This window comes from Lampris incognitus, chromosome 14 (genome assembly GCF_029633865.1).
Source record: "Lampris incognitus isolate fLamInc1 chromosome 14, fLamInc1.hap2, whole genome shotgun sequence".
Lineage (NCBI taxonomy): Eukaryota > Metazoa > Chordata > Actinopteri > Lampriformes > Lampridae > Lampris > Lampris incognitus.
The window spans coordinates 12653505-12676333 of record NC_079224.1 but is presented as its reverse complement, the minus strand read 5'-3'; the positions used below and the strand labels follow the sequence as shown (position 1 = coordinate 12676333).

General features: G+C 46.6%; 2 protein-coding genes across 3 annotated transcripts; both read right to left on the bottom strand.

The window, feature by feature from the left end:
• Positions 1-483: 483 nt before the first annotated feature.
• Positions 484-12308, bottom strand: LOC130123763 (activin receptor type-2B-like). Of its 2 annotated transcripts, none has more exons than XM_056293048.1 (11): positions 12257-12308; positions 9656-9863; positions 8711-8826; positions 7366-7517; positions 6731-6874; positions 6059-6202; positions 3330-3478; positions 2942-3056; positions 2522-2660; positions 1278-1408; positions 484-678 (listed from the first exon to the last, which is right to left on the bottom strand). In XM_056293048.1, the coding sequence occupies exons 1-11, from the start codon at positions 12306-12308 to the stop codon at positions 484-486; spliced, it is 1545 nt and encodes a 514-aa protein (XP_056149023.1). The 2 variants fall into 2 exon arrangements, with proteins under 2 accessions (XP_056149023.1, XP_056149024.1); XM_056293049.1 differs by having other exon boundaries at positions 8726-8826.
• A 7983-nt stretch (positions 12309-20291) lies between these two features.
• On the bottom strand, positions 20292-22829 carry LOC130123662 (gamma-crystallin N-A-like). Its single transcript, XM_056292902.1, has 3 exons — positions 22564-22829; positions 20985-21130; positions 20292-20441 (listed from the first exon to the last, which is right to left on the bottom strand). The coding sequence occupies exons 1-3, from the start codon at positions 22819-22821 to the stop codon at positions 20306-20308; spliced, it is 540 nt and encodes a 179-aa protein (XP_056148877.1). The 5' UTR covers positions 22822-22829; the 3' UTR covers positions 20292-20305.

The window sequence follows — 22829 nt, the reverse complement described above, 5'->3', positions numbered from 1 at the left end:
CGTGACCGGATCAGGAAAAAGAAAAAAGAAAACAGCAACAAAACATGAGGTAACCAAAAACAAAAAAAAATAGACGAACAATAGAAATTCATGAGGTAATGACAAATTTTAAGATTCGAGACACCGATGTTGTCCGATGTGCCCGTCGTATAGCTTATTACTACGTCACCTTCACTACAGCAGATGGATGTGGTGGAAACGTCGACTTAAAACCGAAAACAAAAAACAACAACAAAAAACACAACAAAAAACAAAAAAAAAAAACAACACTGAAACGGATAAAAATAATGCCACAATTGGGATATAATAGCAGCTGCGTTCAAGTTGTCCGGTTTTGTTTCGAAATTCATTTCCTCTTAAATATTCACGGAGATCCGCCGAGTTTGGGAGAAGAAAAAAAAGAAATCAACATAAAGAAAAGAAAAAAAAAATAATAAGAAGAAGAAAACGTCCAGAACGCGGGTGATGGATGGCAACACCCGCTCAGGTACTGGACTCTTTGGGAGGTAGGTCCTCGTTGGTGAGCGATGTCACTATGGAGACGGGGCTGTCTGAGGTAGTGCTGTTGGTCGCCCTGGCGATCTGGCTGATGCGCTCCTCCACGCAGCCGGCCGACAGGCGGGCCTCCGCGTCGTGGTCCCAGCATTCCTCGATGGTCTCGCACATCTGGCCCAGACCCTGCGGGCAGTCACACACAGCAACGGTGGGAGATGTGGAAATAGTTACAAAAGCTGTAGATGCAACACACACAGGTACTGTGAAGGATGTGAGTAACTTGCTAGCGGGGTTTCCATGCTCTTTATTATTGCTAGCGTCCCATTCCTCTTTAAAGGCAGAGAATGCGACAACGCAAACTAAACCCACAACTCACACCATGAAAACGCAATACAAAATGGTTGTAATGGCTCGACTCGGTTTGCAGCGCACACAAACATAACGGATCGGGACTCTACAATGTGAATTTAGAGCAGGCTCACAACCGCGGACATTACTGCCCGGTAGACTTGCCACCCTTAACACTTTAAGAGGGTATCCTGACACGGCCTCAAAACCAACAAACAAAAAAAATGAACCAATAATTATCACCGTGATCACTTTACATGACATGGCTCTGCCCGACGGACGAAAAAACTCTTCCGGGGTTAACCCCGTACACATTAGACAAAGACCCGAGGTGGATGGATCAGGACCACAAGGAGGAAGCGGAGAACGGGGAATGCCCATTGTCCTGGCACTACCCCTCTAAACACGGCTGCAATTCTTCCACGGTTACTCACAGGATGCTTGAGCCAGGAGTCCTTGATGACTGGACGCATCTTCTTATGCACGACCACATCCTGCAGATCCTCCAGGGAGGGATGTTGGCCTATTTCCTCCTCGAACGGCAGCATGTACTCGCCCAACGAGCCTGGAATGAGGGCAGCGAACGCAACATCAAGCATGACGGGAAGAGCGTGAAGCAGTGATCGAGTCAAAAGTGATACGCTGTTGGGCGCGTGGAAGGACACGATAGGTTTATTTTAAAAAAAAATAAATAAAAATTTAAGGGTGAATTTTAAGCATCCTCTTATCTTTAAATCGAATTACATGGCTTTACCACGCAAACAGAAATGAGTCTGTGTTTTCTACATCAGTGTCAATCAGAGTGACCTTTGACCCAGTGGCCTTCCGGTGCAGTTTGAACAGAGGGATCAACTATTCTCCAGAGGGTGAAGTACAGAAATGGAAAACAGCCACTAGGGGGCAATAGTAGATGGAAGGAAAAGGAACTCTTGTCACCAACCACCAGCCAAATTCAACAAGCTGCAATGTCGATATTAGTTCATTTTTAACGCCGTTTATAGTACCACACATTTGTAATGGTTAGATTTGGTCCTGGAGTTTCCATAGCTTTAGAAACGGGATGAATAATTTGTGAAAACTGACTTATCGCACAAGACATCCAGCGTTAGACAACACACCAATGGCGGCGCGGTATCGTGAGTGACGCTTTGAGCGGTGCTGTGAGAGGACCCGGGAAAGGACCGTGGTAGGATCCGTTTCCTTTCGCCCAAGCTATGTCATTAATCTCAATGAAATCTATTTTACAGTTACGCTCAATTAAATTCTCGTAAAATAAATGTGTGACATTTCTCTTAGGTAACGAGATTAAACAAAACGAAGATGGATAGATGTGTTACATGAGCTTCTTATCATTTTCCCATGAGCTCATGAATTGAGTTATGCTGAAATATTCAAAGGCCAGTCACAACCGGAGAACCGAAGCTTTAATTAAGTATAATCAATTAGAGACGACGGAGACGAACAGACGTCTCATTACGAGAACAGGAGCCATTGTGTGTTCTTTTCAACAGTAAGGAGCCTTCCAAAAACGTCCAGCTTCGGGATCGTTCAAACCGTACTTCAGCACAGTAAACTCGAAGTCCAGCAGACTTAAAGAGGCGGCACGGTTATTAGTAGCTTCCTATTCTTATGAGAATAATTCATAGCTTGTGTTACGAGTTCCCCGAGCTCGACTCACCGTCAGACTCCGAGAAGCGCGACGCCAGCTCCCACAGCACCAGCCCCATGGCATACATGTCTATCCTCAGGAAGGAGTCTCGTTGGAAGTTGATTGCCCCCTCCAGCACTTCTGGGGCCATGTAGCGCCTCGTGCCCACCTGGCAGAACAACGAAGGGTGGCAGAACAAGCCAACGGTGAGTGTTTCTGATCAGCGTGCATGCTTTGTGGTCAAGCTGTGTGCATGTATGGAAGTGTACGAGAGACTGCTGTAGCAAAAACAGAAGATGCAATTACCGAAAGGAATGGAAAAAAAAGCAATATAAATGGACGTCTGTGTAGTCGTCTGTAGAGTTCAATCTGAGGTGATGAATATGGGCACAAGTGAGAACGGGACAGCTGATATGAATGATGAAACCACCGCTGTGGTGAACAAGATACCTGGCCATGAGTGTCCCCCGGAGGCTTTCCTGGCTCGAAGCGCACCGCCAACCCAAAATCTCCGATGACTGCAGTCAGATCCTCTTTTAGCATTACATTCTTACTCTTGAAGTCCCTGGGAAATTGAGTTCACAGTACACAGTGATTACACTGTCGCAGTCGCAAAGTATTTTAATCATCCGCCCTCGACTAAAGCTCATTTTGCTAATTAACATTTATGAGGATATTAACGTCCAAGTGGAAAATGACAAAAAAATGAGCACGATCAGAAGAGGGAAGCGCTAATTAAAAATCCCATTTGAGCTCTAGAGCAGCAGCCACAGGTTTTGGTGTTCTGCGGACAAGACTCTGAATGCACGATGGTTCAAAATGGAGGCGGCTACACTACCTGTGTGCAATGGTGGGTTTGGGACCTTCTCCCTTGTAGCTGGGGATATCCTCGTGGAGAAAGGCCAAGCCGCGGGACATGGTCTCCGCTATGTGACACAGCTCGCTCCAGGTCACCGTGTTACCCTTCAGGTGGTCTGTCAACGAGCCCTGCTCACATACAAACAGAAAAGAGCAGCAGCTGTATGAAAAACACGAACGCACTGAGAACCAGGCCGCTTCATACCTCACCAAGCTAATCAGCTCGAAGGCTGGGTGAGGATGTACATCACTGATAAGTCTGGGCTTAACCCCAAAGCTTCGACTCTCTGATCTGATCTCGGGAACAGTCCCAACCCAGCCTTCCTAACAGGGTTTCGTTTGAGGCATGCATCAAACCTTTGGTGCAGTAAGTGATACATGGGACAACTTCTGAAGCGACTCTGATGGGCACCTGCACAAAAATGAAGCCTGGATATTGTGGCTTGAATCTCATAGGAGCAGAATGGGTTAGCCACTGTGTGTCTCTTTATGCCTGTTGTTTTGAGGGATGCCTGTTCATGTTGTTCAAAAGATAGGCACCTGCCAAGCCCCTCAGGAGCTACAAAACATTGTTAGATGTGGGTTTTCAAAAGCTCAAGTGTTGTGACCAAGTTAAAAGGTGAGGTCCGGATAGCATAGCGGTCAAGTCTGTTGCCCACTAACACAGGGATCACCGGTTCAAATCCCCGTGGTACCTCCAGCTTGGTCGGGCATCCCTACACACACATTTGGCCGTGTCTGATATGATGCGTCACGATACGATGCGTATCACGAATCATGTGTCACGGCACGATATGTAACACGATACATGTGTCATGATATGTATCGCGATACATGTGTCACAGTACGATACATTGTATCGTGGTACATTGCAATACAATACATATTGTGATACATTGCAATACTCTGCGCTTTACTGAATTTACTGAAAATTCATAAATATAGCTGAAAATACAACTTGCTGTGCACCACCTGTGTAGTCTAATATTTACTACATCACATTATATTTTGATAAGTCAGCAGACAAATTTGAGTCAAAACTACTTAATTCAAAATTTCCATTCTAGTTTATTAGAACGGTATTTGCATTGCACAATACCCACTGTGTCACTGAATACTACTACTACTACTACTACTACTTTTGGCAGCTCCCCTTAGGGGTCGCCACAGCGGATCATCCGTTTCCATCTCTTCCCGTCCTCTGCATCTTCCTCTGTCACACCAGCCACCTGCATGTCCTCCCTCACCACATCCATAAACCTCCTCTTTGGCCTTCCTCTTTTCCTCTTCCCTGGCAGCTCCATATTCAGCATCCTGCTCCCAATATACCCAGCATCTCTCCTCCAAACCATCCAACTTGAGCGGTCCCTCTAATATACTCGTTCCTAATCCTGTCCTTCTTCGTCACTCCCAATGAAAATCTTAGCATCTTCAACTCTGCCACCTCCAGCTCCGCCTCCTGTCTTTTCATCAGCACCACTGTCACCGTGTCACTGAATACACTGAACTGAAATGTATAGATGCCACATCACATGAAAATTTAAGTGCGCATATATTAAGTGTTCTCGTCGTGTCACAGAACACACTGAACTCAAATCCGTTTAAAAACACGAATATTTTTTTTTTAATGTATCGATACGAGCGGCTGGAAAATCGACAAAAGTATTGTGAAAATATTGCAATACTGAACTGTATCGTTTTTTGTTTTTTTTTGCGCAGCCCTAGTTTCTCATACGTGAACTATTCCACGGCGGCCCACCACCCTTTCGGCATCGCTTCCCTGCAGAAAGAAGATTGGATAACGTTTAAAATTGATCAAGTCGTATTGTATTGCAGCACTGCGTATCAATGCGTCTCTTTCCTCGCTACCTCCTCGCTTGTTTACATCCATCAGCCCCTCCCGTCACGCACACAGGAGATGAGAGCATGGGAACATTATTTTCCCTGCACCGGAGAGACGGCTGACAACCGCCATAAAGCCAGAGTGAACGACAGCTGCTGTGTTGACTGAGGATCCTAACAAACAGCCAGCAAAATTACAGCCAGCAACATTTGTTTGGCTAAACCACCTTTGCACATGTCCAAAACTAATGCAACGGAATAAAAAAAACATCAACTATATCCCACGGACAGGACACGTGAGTAGAATTTCCTTGGTATATGGATCCACAGGGAGCTCTAATCTAGTTTTTTCTCTTGCAAATTGAACTAATATTTGTAGTGTAATAAATGTAATGCATTTACAGAAAAAACAAAGTTTTTAGATTTTAGTTTCATAAATTTTAGTAGAAAACACATCATTTACAAACAGCTTAATTCGCACGAGGGGGAATATTTTCTAGAAGAATCCATTCTGGTGCCCAGCAGTGTCCCTCAATAATGAATAACAAATGCAGGAGAGAAAAGAAAATCTTCCAAGTTTTATTCAACCTAACTGAACTGCAGGTAATGAGTACCTCCATCCCTAACCAAGAACTTCAATAAAAACATTTTTAGGCCCCAGGGAAAGGAAGTTTTATAGCGGGAAGTTTTATAGCCCACAAGTATTTTGGAGCACAATTATGAACGATGACCAAGAAACAAATAACCACTTTTCTTCCCGTATTGTGTTGTCCTCTACCACACCGAGTCCACGGATATAAAAGCAGTTTTGAAACAGGGTGTCTGTATGTGCGGTGGTGGTGGTGGTGGTGGGAGGGGCGCTCTCACCCTCTCATGAAACTCCATGATGAGCCAAAGCTCCGTCTCCAGGTTGGTCCCATGCTTCTCTGCGGCAATGTAACGCAGGATGTTCTCATGACGCATCCCGGGGGTCAGGAATATATCCCGCTCGTTCTGCCAGGACTGCTTGTCCTGCACACGTGCAAGTCGAGAGACACACATGCAAGCACAGACACAGACACACACACACACACACACACACACACACAAATAACATTAACGTCCAATCATTCGACTGGATCAAATATGGGAATGCAAAACACACTAAGTCACATTTATTTATACAAGACACCAAGTCACATTTATTTATACAACACACTAAGTCACATTTATTTATACAACACACTAAGTCAAATTTATTTATACAACACACTAAGTCACATTTATTTATACAACACACCAAGTCACATTTATGTATAAGGGCCTCTTAAAGAATGCTCTGGAAAAGCAATTCAGAGTGATGAAAGAAAAGGACACGGGTACAACATCCTCTCTAATCAAGAAAGCAAACAATGAATGATCAATTAAGAGGCGAAACGTATGTGTGGGTGTGTGTGCATTTGTGTGTGCATGCACGCTTTGTGTAGGCGTGAGTACGAGAAGGCCGAGGCGCCTGCGTTTGCTGATCAAGGACAGACAGACAGCACTGCGTCTGCACACCTGCACGGGGAAGATCTTCACAGCCACATATTCGCTCATCAGCTGGGCCTTCCAAACACACCCAAAGCGCCCCCTAGCCTTGATCTCCAGCAGCTGCAGGGGTTTCAGACCCACCAGAGGGGAGGGGGGAGAGGGACCGGGGTCCTGAGAAACAGCCGGAGAAGACCAATTAATCCTCAGGAGTGGTACACGGGTTTAAATCTCCGGAGTCAATCATCTAAAGTACAGCAGCTTTACTACCTATATGATTAAAAAACCTATTACGGAGCCAACGCGAGAGTTAGTTTTACGGAAGAGGACAACTGTTAAAGAGCACTTATTACTCTTATCTTTAACATTTTTCTATTACAGATGGATAATCTGGGAACAAGGGAACACGTCTTACATATATTGCATGTTTTCCCCCCCCCCCTCCTGTACCTCTGTAGTCCACAACATTATCTACTTTTGATTCGGACTATTGAAAAACGCTTCATCTAAAATAGCATTTAGCATATCATAGCAATCTGATTCGAGCTTTTATCCATCAGTTTTTCTTTTGCATGGGAGAACCCAGCGGATAGCAGCACCGGCTTAACGCCTATGAGGTAACATTTAAAATGGAAACTCGAGATGGGAGCACGAGCCCCGCTCACCTCGCTGAGGTCCACGTGGCCGTAGGGGGGCTTGCGGTGGCGGTACATCCACAGGGCCAGCAGCAGAGCCAGGGACAGCACGCAAAGAGGCAGCAAGGAGTACACCAGCACATTCAGGAGGGATGGTACTCGAGGCGGAGGCCTGATTTTCACTGACGAGGAGGAAGGACAGAAGAGTTACAGCTCGTCAACGCGTTTAAAAATGGGGGTTTCCAGCATCAGCAAAAAAAAAAAGAAAAAAGAAAAAAAAGATAAATCAACTATGGCGGGAATCCAGTCGGGTCGCTGGGGCCGTTTCAACAGAGTACGAGAACGCTACAGTAGTGGTCAGACCCCACACAGACTGGTGAAAATTTAACGGCAACACCAAAAACCAACTGGTGGGTAGGCTCAGTTCCCAGTGGGGTTTTTGACAACAATACAGAGATTTGGTCCTTTGTGGAGTTTTAAATCATGTTGCCTCGCCTCCAACGCTTAATACTGAGCAAGTAGCCGGTAATTCATGGTCCCGTAAGTCAGGATTGGCTCTCCTGCTAATATATTAATTTCTCACCGGATGAGCTCATCACACAACCCTGACTTGCGTATTCAAAACCGATGCAGCGGGGACAGGTTACGGATGCGTGCCCACAAAAACCATGTAGTGAGAGAAATGGGCTTCGAGCCTCATTACCGCACTGTAGGAATGCGTATGCCACTGAGGCTGGATCTATTTTTATGTAAATAAGTGATGTAAAGAGGTCTTGCAGAATTACTTTTCATACCTTTACATTTAGTCAATTTTGCATATGTCACAACTTGTTAGTCTTGCCATTAGAATTTACCATCTTTAACAACCCCCGACAGCCCTCGACAGCCCTTGAAAAGCTCTTCTTCGGCACAGATGTTGAGCAGCGCCAATTTATCCTGGATCATCCTGATCTGACTTCTCGCCAACGCAATCTCTTTAATACTTGAACCATTTCTCGCAAACAAACTTAAACCACGATCTGCCGCAGGGAGCGTGGAAAATGACGGGCAATTTGCCTCTAGTCTTTCATGTCTGCGGACACTTCTGTTTGTGCAGAAGTGCTTTACCGTCGGGGATGTTGACATGGAACTTTAAAGGAAATAGTTGAATCGCCTCATATCTCTTGTTAACCGGAGACCATTACATACGGTCTTACAACACATGAACAGGTACGGCTGTGAAGGTTATGTGAACTGGTAATGATGCTAACCATGATGTATGTAAGGGTCTCCATTGCTATATGCAAGGATAATATCCTCCGCTCCCCGTCACTGCAAGGTAAGAGCAAAGACCTCTTTCAGCACATATTGCATAACAGATGCTTTCACCACTCACCTCGGTTGCCGCCACTAATTATGTCAGGTAAGTGGGTGAATCTCTCATTGCAGTAGTTGCCTTCGCAGCAGCAGAAGAAGACCTGAGGATTCTCCTCCATGGAAACACACTCTTGCCTGTGACAGTCGAAGAAGACACAACTCCATTACTGAAAAAGCCCACATTTTGAACATATTTTTTTGGTCATTTCTATGACCAATACATCAGTATTTTCAGTTTGAATGGCAACCGAATATAGATTTCTATAAACCCAAAAAGGGGGGGGGGGGGAGTGCCATGGCTCTAGAATGGCTTGTCACAATCGGGATCTTTCACTAGATGGTCACTAAATAACAAATCTTGTTTCCAACCATCTCTTTCAAAAATGTTACCAAGCCATTCTGTCTAAGTACATGGACAGAAATGGAGGGGTCCCAAGTAGGATTCCTCGTATGTGTAGGCCTAAACATACTTGGCCAAATAAAGTGATTGTGATTAATGAAACTAAGGGGTCAATTCTCAAACCATTGTCTCCTGATGTTAAAAGAGCATGGAGAAGAAAAATAGTCGATCAGGTATCACGTCCGAGTATTATTTTGATGCAACATATCCTAACAATGACAAAGTAAGACTATAATATGAGGTGCTTTATGTATTCAATTCATGGGGCCCTGTGTGATGCCGAATTCAACCTCTCTGGGACAACAGGTGACCATGAGAGCACATGTTCCCATCTGGCTCTTACTTTTCCCCCATTGTAACTTTCTATTATGTAAAAACCTTCTAGGATTGCAGCAATGCGGTGTCACATGTCTTATCTGCATGCTGCGAATGTCACCTGTAACCCTCCCAACTCCTCACTTATTTGTCCCCTGTAACACTAGTGATCCCGGCGTGGAGGCTCGCACTACAGGTCGCTCTGGGTGCGAGCCAAAAATGTAGCGACACCCGCCCCGGCGGACCGACCTGTCATAGCAGTTGAAGTCATCGAGCCAGCAGCCCTTCTTCACCAGCTTTATAGTCCCTGAGGAGTTGAGCCACGAGGCGTAGCAGTGCAGCCGCTTGTCCTTCTCCCCCTCGCACCGCTCAAAGCCGCTCTGGTTCGTCCGCTCCGTGCGCCAGTTATCGTTGTAGTACACACACTCCCGGGTCTCCGCTTCGCCCAGACTGTATCCTGAAACACAGAGGCGAGAGTGTGTGTGTGTGTGTGTGTGGGGGGGGGGGGGGCTCAGCTCAGCTCATGTCTTTAATGAATTGAAACTCAATTGGGGATGCGTGCGCGGCACAGGCACACAGGCTGAGGAGAAATGTCCCCGAGCAAGACTTCTATCAGCGGCTTGGCGCGTGGCCAAGTTGGGGAGTCCTCGGCGTTGAGAGAGAGAGGGCTCCTTTGGGCAAAGAAATAGTTCCTGAATAGCAGCTGAGCATAATCTCATTCACTACAACATCATTTTGGAGCCTGACAACTGTATGGTGGGAAAAGAGGACAACATTTAATTAGCTGTAGAAAAACAATGATACACCGTGGCACAGAAAAGAAAAACACACACACACACACACACACACACACACACACCACATTTACATTGCTCGCTACTTCTATAGATAAGGACCCTTGAAACCTCCTTGAGCAGGGCACATATGGAGAGGCAGATAAGACCTTCTGTCAAAGTTAATTCTGCAGTGGCTTTTGTCTCCTATGTGGAGAAATGTTCTGCCAAATGAGTGTGTTGGGTAGTCACAGCGCTGCCTACAGTCACAAGGTACAATAGCTGTCAATCTCCCTATCTGGTGGACGTCTTTGTTATTTCAGCTGCGGTATCTTTCAAGGCTGGAAAAGGAAGGGGGGGAAAAAATCACTGATTTGATTAATATTCAAACAAACAAGCCGCGCACGTCCTTCAAAATACTATTTGGACGTCTCAATCTTTGTTCGACCGCAGGGGGGGGGGGAAACAGTGCCTGTCTCTTTAAATCCCAACCTATAGGAGGTTGCCCATCCCCCCAATTGTACCCCCCCCCACAACCCCCTGAACCCATTACACACGCACGGGCGTGCGCGTACGTTGACGCCACACCGAGAAGAAAAAAAAAGAAAAGAAAAAAAAACAGATTTTTGGTCAGGCGCATTGTCCGACGGCCCACAGCGCTTCCCACAATGCACGCGGGGACGCATACGGCCGTCTCTAGACGATCACTATCGGGGACGGGGGTCTTCCTTGAATCCCAAATACCGCAAAACACATGCAAGCACCGATTCCCCCCCCCCCCCTCCTCCCCGTGTTGAGCGGAGATGGCATTTATGATATCCGTTGTCACATGATGCGGGAGGACTTTTACTACTAGATCAGCGCCCTCCCCTCCCCTCCTTGTTACTTACCGAAGCTTATACCACAAACAGGCAGGCTGGCTTACTATGCTCTCTAATCTAGCAACCACAGAGGCATTATCCCAGAGACATACCCTCACACCACACGGCTAGCCGAGCTGCTCAGCTGAGATTGGAAGAGCCGTAACAATGGTCCTTTACCATACAAGGGAATATCATATATATGGTGTGTGTGTGTGTGTGTGTGTGTGTGTGTGTGTGTGTGTGTGTGTGTAGGGAAGGAGGGATCCGAAGCTGCCTCGTAACCTTTTGTTGTGTTGAAACCAACGCAGGCAAGGTAGAGAGGGGCTGATCACAAGCCGACGGTGTCACCTCGAAACCTCCCGTTTGGGGGGGGAAATGTCCCCTGCTTTCTCGGGGGGGGGAATAAAATCCCCCCAACAAAAGAAAACAAACCTCGTGCACGGTTTTCACGTGGCGCGCCCGAGCCGTGTTAACAGTCACCTTCTATTTTGGGGGAGTTTTAAGACTCGTGCGCTGACAGCGGCGCCTTGCCTCCGCTGATCGAAAAAATATGGTGCATTTCTCATCGCGCAATTTTTGATTTTTCTTTTTTCTAACAAATCTCGAAGACGGCTCTGGTGAGCGTCTAAAGGCTCCTTGTCCGGTCCGCCGCCACGAACAAGAGCCCGGTTCCGGGACGGAGCCTATAAGGTTTCAGGATGTTGATGCAGCTGCTGCTGCCATCTATTCCTGCCACCGTCCGGGGAGAGGTGGGGGGGGCAACGCAACAGTTACAGCCTCGGGATTAGACGGTATTCCTGCCCCTTCCCGCATCGCGGAACAACCCGGAGGAAATTGGCCCGAAGTCGCTTAGGCTTCGAGAAAAAGGGGGGCAAAATGAGTCCTTCGGTATTACCTAGGTGAGAGACAAACCCGAAGGAATGGCGACAATACACGTCCCCCCCCCGCCTACCCACCCCCCCCCCATTCCGTAACAGTCGGATGATGGTATTTTGGGGGAAATTACACGAAAAAAACTTTCCACACCAAACCAGAAACCAGAAACTCGCCGGCGGGTCCACATTTCCAACTTAAGATCCGGAGCGTAGACATTTGAAGCTACTCCAAGTGTTGTTGTGTGTGCATGCGTGAGTGCATGCGTGTGTGCATGCGTGTGCGGCTCGAAAACTGTTGCAATTTCAGCGCCCCCCCCCCCAACAATAGAGTCTTCCTACCTGCACATAAAGTTCCCAGAAGAAGTGAACACGTCAGCCACGAAAACGACATGTTCCGTTTTAATCAGTAGGCAGAGATCCTCTCTTCCTTCCGTGGCGAACATTAAAACTCGGGGGGTGGGGGTGGGGGGGTTTATCCAAACATCGATCCACGATCAAAACCACCACAAGGCCTCCGCGCCGCTTCCAGCAGAGCCGACCACAAGCGTGCGTCAATAGCCGCGGCGGAGCAACAATGTTACGGAGGGAGAAAGAGAGAGCGCGAGAGAGAGAGCGAGCGCGCGAGAGAGAGAGAGAGATAGCGAGCGATTAATTGGCTACGAGGCTGTTAATCCCGCAAACAGGTGCGCGGTTTCGCGTCGGAAATGCGCCCCGGCTCGGCTGGGAAGCTACTCGGCGATCCGTTTGTCGCGGGGGCTTTTGTCCTTCCGCTGGAATCGTAGCGCCGCTGCGTCGGGAGGTCGGTCGGGGTTTACATGCATGTTACTGATCTGTGTCCAAAATGGCTTCTAAATTGGGAATGGGCTGCGAACGGGGAAACCCGGATGTGTAAACACAAAGAGGGGGAATTCAGGCAGCTACGCGGAGTGACCTCAACGCGACACTGGGGGGAGACGACCGAAATATCTCCTCTCGCCGCTGCCATTTCAGTAAGAATATAAGAGGAATGGACGGATCCGCTCGATAGGCGACGTGCGTGTGTGTGCGTGTGTGTGTGTGTGTGTTGGGCGGTGTAATTTAGGGATGTTGAAGTTTGATTTGAGAGTTGATGCCGTTTTGTTGGGACGCGGCGCGTGTTACCATAGCTGCGTTTTGATCGACAGCCGAGTGACCGGTCGCGGGTTCAGGTTTCAGCATCGATTGATGACGTATTTATTCGTCAATTAAATAGGGGGCTTTCAAACGCCGCTTTTTTCCGAGGGGGTTGCACAGTGGACAGTGTGAGAGAATGTGACAACACACACACACACACACACACACACACACACACACACACACTGTTTTCATTTTTGGGAACATTTCCGTTTGCTATCTCCTGATATCATATGCACACGATGCTCTCGTGCACGTCATTTTGATTTCCCATTGATTGATGACCAAATTTCAGCCCGCTGAAAAGCTCCACTGTATCGGAAAGCCTCCACTCAGCGTCAGCATCAATTTCCCTCAGGGCCGTAATTATAGAAATATATACTGGGGGGGGGGGGGGGCGGCGGCACAGCCACATATTCAGTGGCGGGTAGAGTAAACAAAGCCGGTACTCAAGTAGAAGCATTGTAGCGAATTCGGGGGGCAACCGCAGGAACTGCCGCAGCCGGGACGCGAACCCGTGTCTCTCGCACCGCGTGCGACATCGCTAACCACTCATCTAAAGGGACCGACCCGATGCGCGTTACATTGTAGGTAGTGCAAGAATCATCCACTTCTAACACCTCTACTACTACTACTACTACTACTTTCGGCTGCTCCCGTTAGGGGTCGCTACAGCGGATCATCCGTCATCCACTTCTGACACCAATGTAGTGAATTCGGGGGGGGGGGCATCGCAGGAGCTGCCGCAGCCGGGACGCGAACCCGCACCGCGGGCAACATCGCTACCCGCTCGACTAAAGGGTCCGACCCGTTAGACAAGGGCTAACGTGTCTACTTATGCACGTTACAGTATTGTTACTTTATAATTATATTTACTCAAATAAAAGTAAGAGTACTTGTAAAAATAACTACCTGAGTAAGAGTAAGAAAGTACCACATTAAAAAAAACCCTACTCAAGTCAAGTCAAGTCAATTTCATTTGTATAGCCCCATATCATAAATTACAAATTTGCCTCAAGGGGCTTTACAGCAACACAACATCCTGTCCTTAGACCACAAGTAGTGAGTAACTTCATTAGATGCGATTTATGACATCAATTACATTCAAACAGGGCCTCAACAGGTAATAACAAATGTAGTTTATTGTAAACGTTATTTGTCATATCCAGAACCAGACAAATGACAAAATAAGTGCTCTTAAGCACTGTTCAATGTCTTAAACAACAAGAAAAAAAATTGTGTCACTGAATCCTCAAAGAAGAGGCCTGGATGCAATCTGCATCGTGTGTTTGTGTGTGTGTGTGTGTGTGTGTGTGTGTGTGTGTGTGTGTGTGTGTGTGTGTGTGTGTGTGCGTGTGCACATGCATTCAGTGTACAAAACATACAAACTCAACTCTTTTTTCACCTATTTTCCTAAAAGATACATTGTTATGAAATCAATAACGTTACATGAATGTATCACAACGCGACCTCAACCGGTGGTAAACTACTAATAAGACACGTTAGCCCCTAGCTAACGGGTCTGACCCTTTAGCCCAGCGGTTAGCGGCGTCGCCTTGTGGTGCAGTACACCCCGTATCGGTGGGATCCGGAAGTGTGCAGATCCTCAAAAGTCTCTTCGGAGCGTGGGAAGAACAAGCGCGAGGGCGCGCTTCCGGGGAGGGTGACGACTGTAAACTACTAATAAGACACATTAGCCCCTAGCTAACGGGTCTGACCCTTTAACCGAGCGGTTAGTGATGTCGCCTTGTGGTGCGGTACACCTCGTATCGAATCCGCACCGGGCAAGAAAATAACCGGTTACAACCGGTAATAGCAAATGTGAAATGCACATACAGTATATTGTTGTTTAAGTGCTATATACAGAATTAGATAAATGAAAATACACATGTAAACTAGATCACTCACTCAAGGACAGGCTTGGATGAAGTCATTCAAAAAAATAAAACATATTCCACGAAGTAAAAAAATTATATCTTCACCATCGTAACATATATTAATGCACTTTTGTCATAGGCTCCAGCATTCCGCAACCCCGATTGGGATAAGCGGCTTGGATTGTGGATGGATGGATGTCACTAGGGCGTTATATTGGTGCCTCATTCCTGAACGAGCAATGGAGGTTCTTAATGAGCAATGGGAAATTTTGTGCACAGAAAAGTATATTTTGCATTCAGATTTAATGTTACCGAATGTGACAATGACGAGAAGCTGGCTCCCTGTTATGTCTCAGGTTGTGAAACCTCTCATCAAGTGGCCGAGCAAGCATGCAAATATTAAGGAATATACCAAAATGTTGCACGGAAATTTTCATTGCCAGACCCACGAATCTAACCTTCAGAGCCCAAACATACTCGAATTATAAGAGCCACAACACAGTCAAGTATTTGGCTGGCATGTCACCTCCAGGAGCCATTAATTTTCTTCCGCAGGTTGGGGTGTTGGCCGTGTTTCTGATAAACAATTTACAGCTGAGTCTGGATTATATGGCCTTCTAGAAGTAAATGGTGAGACACCAGCAGATCCTGGTTTTACCATCAGAGACGTGCTTGCCGTGCATGGTGCCACACTCAGAATCCCCCCCCCCCCCGCTCTCTCTGCCTAGCGTGAGAATACACACTGCAGGAGTAACGGGTAGATGGAAGAATTTCAAAATTCTGACAACTGTTACTCCACTCACACAGGTGGACAGACCCCTTAGCTGACACGGGGGTTGTGTGTGCAGCATCAACAAACCTTTGCAAATGCACAGCCCCTAGAAAATAACTTGTCAATGTTTCGATAGAGGATCATGAAATTATGATCTACATTTTCCAGTATGTAGAGTCAAAGATACATTTCAAGGTTCAAGGTTTTTATGAGTCATACGTTTATGTGCAGGTACAGCAGCAGTGACATGAGGTAATTTTTGTTTTTTTTTACAAGATGCACACTTATTGTGAAAAAAATGTTATTAGTAAGATTAATTCAACACTCAGTTGTTTTAATGTAAGATACAACTACAGGCGATGCCAATTTATTACTGCATTAAAGTAAAGTGTCAATCATTTACACTCAGCTTTCATTCACAGTGAGTGTCATCATGAGCAAGAGGAGGAGGGGCGGCGGTGATGTCAGTTTTTTTTGGGGGGGGGGGGCAGCCTCAGGACAGAGGAAAAGTAAGTTGAGAGCTCTGGAGAAGGATACCGAAAATGGTGAGTGATCATTCCTGAGCATCATGTCAAGAAACATCACTTTTTTTGCTGATAATATTTCTTTTATGTTCACTCTGGTATTTTGGGATGGCGGGGAATGAGTTTTCAAATTCTGAATTATTTCCGGTGGGGCAGACCCCCCGGCATATTTGTTTGCCCCCCCCCCATTAACTCCATGGCTACGGCCTTGATTTCCCTGTTAACCCTCCAACACTTCCAACCATTTTAAGCTGGTCCCAAATTGCAGGCCTATGGAACCTACAGTCTCCCTCCCATTACATGTTTTCATCATTATCTTTTTTCCCCCAATACTGTTTTTATTGCACATTAAGATCCCATAAAAACCAGTATTTATAGTGCTTTCCAACAATACATCAAGTTAGGGTTAAGCATCTGAAATCTGTGATGCCTACTTTGAAAGGAAAGCGTTAAACTAAACCCAAAGATAAAACATATTAAAGCCCTAATTATTAATTTAGCTTTTAAAAACTAACGGTACGGTAGAGAGCTAGGTAGCTGAGTTGCAGCCTGAAAGCACAGAACTTCCTTATGAGAAGTTTACTTCAGTGGGCTTTTGGTAATGCTTCCTTTAAAGTAAAAATAAGCAAGAGTACTTTATCACTTTTGTTACACTTGCAAAATATAAACTTTAAAATAGCATACTTAAACTTTATTTAAAAGTAACTTTGACTCAGCACACATTTTCATGTACTTGTAAGTTCATTTTTAGTTCCCCAAAGTTAGTATACTTTTCCTACTTCAGAATGCTGAGACGATATAAAGCATACCTATGAAGGATGCTAAATTCAGCATTCTCCTGGCCAGACTGGCGGAGTAGAGCGTTACAAACCGCGTCCCAGTTCTTTGGCCAGTTTTCTAGGTTGGAATACTTACATTTCCTCACGAGCGCTGAGATATATTTAGATTTTTTTTCTTTCTCGGAATTGACATTTTGTGTATAAGGGCTAGTGCTAAAAATAGCTGACCTAATTTGGATCTATAGCATCAAAAAAGGCAAAGATGTTATTTCAACTGATTAGGCTCATTTCAGCTCCATATAACGGTCTTATTAACAAACTAGATGTGCGGAGCGAACCCAAAACAGAAGCACACAGTGCTCCTCATTACAAACCATGAACATCACATGAGTTGGCCAGATGTTCAATTCACTGTTCATTTTGACATCCCTTTGGTATGTATGTATATATATATATATATATATATACATACATATATACACATATATATACACATATACACATATACATATATATATATATATGATATTTTTTCCTTTTTTTTTTACAGTGACACACAACATATACTACTTGATATAGTGTTAGATCATGGTTTTTTTTCCTATTGTAAATACTTTAATGTAATCCAACTGACCTGCTCTTTTAGTCCCTGTTGTTCTCATAATAAGTACATATCTGAGTGCTTTGTCTGTCCTAATATACATACATATATATATGTGTGTGTGTGTGTGTGTGTGTGTGTGTGTGTGTGTGTGTGTGTGTGTGTGTGTGTGTGTGTGTGTGTGTGTGTGTGTGTGTGTGTGAGACAGTCATCTCTTCTGACAGCTTTTTGGTCACTTAGGCATTATGTGACTCCAAATAGCCCATATTTTTAAAATAGCAAAAGTATTTGCAAACCTAGATGATTTATCTTCATGTGCTACTTACACATTGATGGGGGGGAAAAAGCCATTTCATGAATAACCTCTTTCTCTCCATCCACCATAAAAAAAGAGAACATCTAGAGAGCATCAACAACGGCGCGGTGATGTTATAATGCCATTAAGACTCACTTCCTGGTCCCTCTCTCCATCACGGCTTTGACATTTAGACTAATGGCGGCTTGGTGACACCGGGCCTACACATGCAGCAAATGGCCTAGGAATAAGGTTAGGTAGGTAATCGCTCTTAAACTAGTACCGTGAAGCGTAACACAAGACAAAGCATTTCCTCATTAGGCGCTCCCGTATTGACCCTGTAATTCAATAGAGGCCATAAGGGAAACTGTGAAGGCGGAGATGCTGTTGTCATGACAGTTGGAGGAGACGGCACAGCAGGGCAGGGTCACAGGTTCACCGGCCACGTTCACCAAGTATCACTGCTCGCCAGGGAGCGTAGGCGCAGGCGCTACAGCGGCGAATAAAGGAAAGGACCTAAATCGTGAATCTGAACAGTCGATCGGTAGCCTATAATATGAAGACGCACCCGTCTAAACGAGAAACTAGCGTACGTATTTGTAGAATAATACTGGGCTTTTTGAAAGACACCGTATATGTGGAGCTTATGTGCGGCAGAGTTGAATGTGATAAGATTTCCACTGGGAGGGACGAAGAAGGACAGGATTAGGAAGGAGTATAATAGAGGGACCGCTCAGGTTGGACGGTTTGGACACAAAGCAAGAGAGGCAAGATTGAGATGGCTTGGACACGTGTGGAGGAGAGATGCTGGGTATATTGGGAGAAGGATGCTGAATATGGAGCTGCCAGGGAAGAGGAGAAGAGGGAGGCCAGAGAGGAGGTTTATGGATGTGGCGAGGGAGGACATGCAGGGGGCTGGTGTGACAGAGGAAGATGCAGAGGACAGGAAGAGATGGAGACGGATGATCCGCCGTGGCGACCCCTAACGGGAGCAGCCGAAAGTAGTAGTAGTAGTAGTAGTATATGTGGAGCTTAGGTATAACATCAGTACATATAATGCATAGCTTGGTCATTTCGATGTGTATATTAGCAGGTAAGGACGGGTAACCAGTGGTTCACAAATTAAAAAAAAGTGTGTAAATTGACAATAGTCAGGTTAGCAATCCACCGCATCCCCCGACTGATGGTGGCGCAAATTCACGTTCGCAGCGGCCTCACCCAGTACCCTCCATGCCCCTGTCGAGCTGTGTGCCCGAAGAGGGAGCACCGAGGGCGGTCTGACCGGATGCGGAAGCGAGGCAGGCTAAGCTAACCGCTAGCCCATCCTGGCTGGCGTTCGTTCTCCTGGACAGTGATTTTTTTTTCTTTTAGTTTAGATATACGTGTTAGTTTGGATATATGTGTTCTTGTAGTTTCTGGGTGTGTGTTTCTGTCTTTGTGTTTCGCTGCCATGGGCTTGGCGGGGAACGACGGTTAGTGTTTCTGGTTCTGAACTGGAGAAGCGCAGTGAGGGATTCACAAGTCAGCCCTGATCGATGTGAGCCGAGGGCTGGTTTTATGGACAGTGGTCCCCCAGAACGTCTTCTGAAGATCTGTGTAGGGTTCTGTTATTTCCACGTAATGTTCCCTTTGTCATCATAACGCAAACGCTGAAGCAGAAATCCCCGTGTGGTGGGCTTCAGTGTAAAGTGGATAAGTGACACTAGGTGGTGGCAGTGTTCCCTTGGGGGATGTGTGTGTGTCTCTCCCTTGATATATGAACTGTAAATGGAAAAGCACAGATTTCTTTTTATTATTATTGTGTATTGGTTGCCGTGCTACGTGTTGACTTATATATATATATATATATATATATATATATATATATATATATATATATATATATATGGGGGCAGCGGGGCCACAGCGTTTAGCATGATAACTAGGTGTGCGCGCCTGCTTGTGTGGTGATTCAATGAGGGACCCATCAGTGTAAGAAGCATTTACAGCTCTGTTGTTATTGCACAGGCTGGAAAGCGGTGGGCTGAGTCGCAGCCCGCGGCCATTTCTGCCGCGAGCGTGCCGGTGGAGCACGTCCTGAACTCCACACTAGTGCACACACACGCAGAAAAGGGAAGTGGAAAACAGTGCTGTATCGGCCACTTTATTGAAGGCTACAAATTCTCCCCAGCGCTTAAAATAAAACCAAGTATCGTAAAAGATTTTCTTCACCTTTTTTTTTGTTGTTTTGTTTTTTTTTAATTTTGCAGTTCCGAGGTATCAGTGACAGATCCCATGCCCCGTGTGTAAACATAGATGACATAATTGTGCACCCCCCCACCCCCTCGCCCTCCCCCCCCACCCCCACCCGGTTTGGTCTCCGGGGTGGTGAACGTTCAGAAGTGGAGTCTAGAAGTAGTTGGCCACCCTGCGAACAGACTGGATGTTCGGAGTCTGCGCCTGCCACTCCATGAAGCTGCTGTGGTTTCCGCGCTCCACCACGTACATGCGGCCACGGAAGTTGGGCTCTTCATACAGCACCCAGCTGGAGACGAAGAAGGGAGGGGTGGGGGAGGGAGGGAGGGAGGGGTGGGGGAGAAACAGTACTTTCAGTTTTTGAACGTTCGAGGTGGTACAATATCTACTGTCCGAGGCGGGGCTAGAGCAAAGGGCCGTTGTCTTCCAACGAAGGTGTCTGTATTGATTACGTGGTAGTTTACCCTATACTATCAGACCTGGGTTAGATAAAGTTAGCAAATTAAATTTGTAAGCGAAATCTTATTGTCGGCTTTAAATGTGCTCAAAACCCACACTGGGTGTGGTCTACTTCATCAGAACAAGTGAGATAGCGTCATGCTTTTTCCACTATAGTGCTAAAAACACATATGAGGTAAAATGTGAATATTAGACTGAAGTAATATTACTTAAATCTCCATATTAGATATAAAGTTAAAAACAAAAAAAGCCCGCCCGCTACCTGCTAGGAGACTAGAATAAACACCAAGAGCACACTCATAACGTGTTTCAAGCGGCACGTTATCCCTAATGGGATCCGGGGACGGACAGCATGGGTGGGGGAGATACGTACGCTCCGTCTCCGTAGACCTTGATGGAGTTGACGCAGTTCTTGGTCAGGCCGCGCCCCTGCAGGGACGGACAGTCCTCGCACAGCTCCACACACTCGCCGGTGAACTTCTCCCCCTCGAACAGCTCTATCTTGTAGTGCTCGCCGTGCTGGGGGAAGACAATGGGCACAGGGGCAGTAAATCCCCTGACGTGTGTCTCGTGAAGGACCCGGGCCCGGCTTTACCTCGCGTGACTGACGGCACATTATATGGGAAAGGCCGCAGGGAGAAATCCCGGCTACGGACCCCGGCCGAGGCCTGGGGCGGAATGTATCGGCCAGGCGGGACGTGTCAAGTCCGTAATCCGCGTTTTCATAACGCCCCGCTCCCTTTGGCGTTACGCGGGATATATCGGGGTCCTTGGTACCATGTGACAATGTGTATTGTTAGACCGAGTCTGTTAGTAGTCTGCGTGTGTCTGCAGCCTGTCCTTTTACTGTAATGGGCGATTCTGATTCTGAACTGTCCTATCAACATGAATAAAACACAACTATGAACACACACACATACACACACACACACACACACACACACACACACACACACACACACACACAAGATCCCTTTATGGAAGCCTTAGGCCTTCAGTTTGCTTTTGTCACTCTGTGGGGATTCTCTCTCTCTCTCTCTCCGTCTTTCTCTCTCTCTCGTTCTCCCTCTCTCTCTCTCCGTCTTTCTCTCTCTCTCGTTCTCCATCTCTCTCTCTCTCACACTCACACACACACACACACACACACACACACACAGATTCATGATAGATAAGCTTACAGTGAATAAGTTGACCCCCCTCGTTCTCCCTCCCTCTCTCTCTCTCCCTCCCTATCTCTCCCTCCCTCTCTCTCTGTCTGTCTCTGTCTCTCTCACTCTCTCTCGCTCTCCCTCCCTATCTCTCCCTCCCTCTCTCTCTCTCTCCCTCCCTCCCTCTCGCTCTCCCTTCCTCTCTCCCTCTCTCTCCCTCTCACTCTGTCTGTCTCTGTCTCTCTCGCTCTCTCCCTCCCTCCCTCTCTCGCTCTCCCTCCCTATCTCTCCCTCCCTCTCTCTCTCTCTCTCCCTCCCTCTCGCTCTCCCTCCCTCTCTTCCTCTCTCTGTCTGTCTCTCTCACTCTCTCTCACATGCAGATTCATGATAGATAAGCTTGCAGTGAATAAGTTAACCCCCCTCGCTCTCCCTCCCTCTCTCTCTCTCTCTCTCTCTCTCTCTCCCTCCCTCCCTCCCTCTCGCTCTCCCTCCCTCCCTCTCTCTCCCTCTCTCTGTCTGTCTGTCTCTCTCACATGCAGATTCATGATAGATAAGCTTGCAGTGAATAACTTCCTCTCTATCTGTCTTTGCCTCTTTCACTCTCTCTCTCTCTCTCTCTCTCTCTCTCTCTCTCTCTCTCTCTCTCTCTCTCTCTCTCTCTCTCTCTCTCTCTCTCTCTCTCTCACACAGATTCATAATAGATAAGCTTACAGTGACTAAGTTCCTCTCACACACACACACACACACACACACACACACACACACACACACACACACACACACACACACAGTAAGACATCTCACCATCCTGATTGGTCTGCAGGAGCCCATGTGGTCGTTGTGGGCATTCCAGCGCTGGAACTCGGGATACTCGCCGTGCTCCAGGATGTACTGCTGACCCTTGAAGTCCGGGTGGTCAAAGCAGACGAAGGCCCCGCTCTCCACGCGGATGGAGTTGACCCTGTTCATGAAGCCGCGGTCCTGGAAGTTATCGCAGTCCCCAAAGATCTCCAGTTTCTTCCCCGTGAAACATTTCCCCTCGTAGAACACGATCTGTTTCATGCAGCGAC

Coding starts and splice junctions, on each gene's coding strand:
- LOC130123763 (XM_056293048.1), bottom strand. CDS start 12,308: ATGTCGTTTTCGTGGCTGACGTGTTCACTTCTTCTGGGAACTTTATGT. Junction 9,864..12,256: donor TCTGGGAACTTTATGTGCAG/GTAGGAAGACTC, acceptor TCTGTGTTTCAG/GATACAGTCTGGGCGAAGCG. Junction 8,827..9,655: donor GACTTCAACTGCTATGACAG/GTCGGTCCGCCG, acceptor CGACTGTCACAG/GCAAGAGTGTGTTTCCATGG.
- LOC130123662 (XM_056292902.1), bottom strand. CDS start 22,821: ATGAAACAGATCGTGTTCTACGAGGGGAAATGTTTCACGGGGAAGAAA. Junction 21,131..22,563: donor CCTGCAGACCAATCAGGATG/GTGAGATGTCTT, acceptor GTCTTCCCCCAG/CACGGCGAGCACTACAAGAT. Junction 20,442..20,984: donor AAGGTCTACGGAGACGGAGC/GTACGTATCTCC, acceptor CTTCGTCTCCAG/CTGGGTGCTGTATGAAGAGC.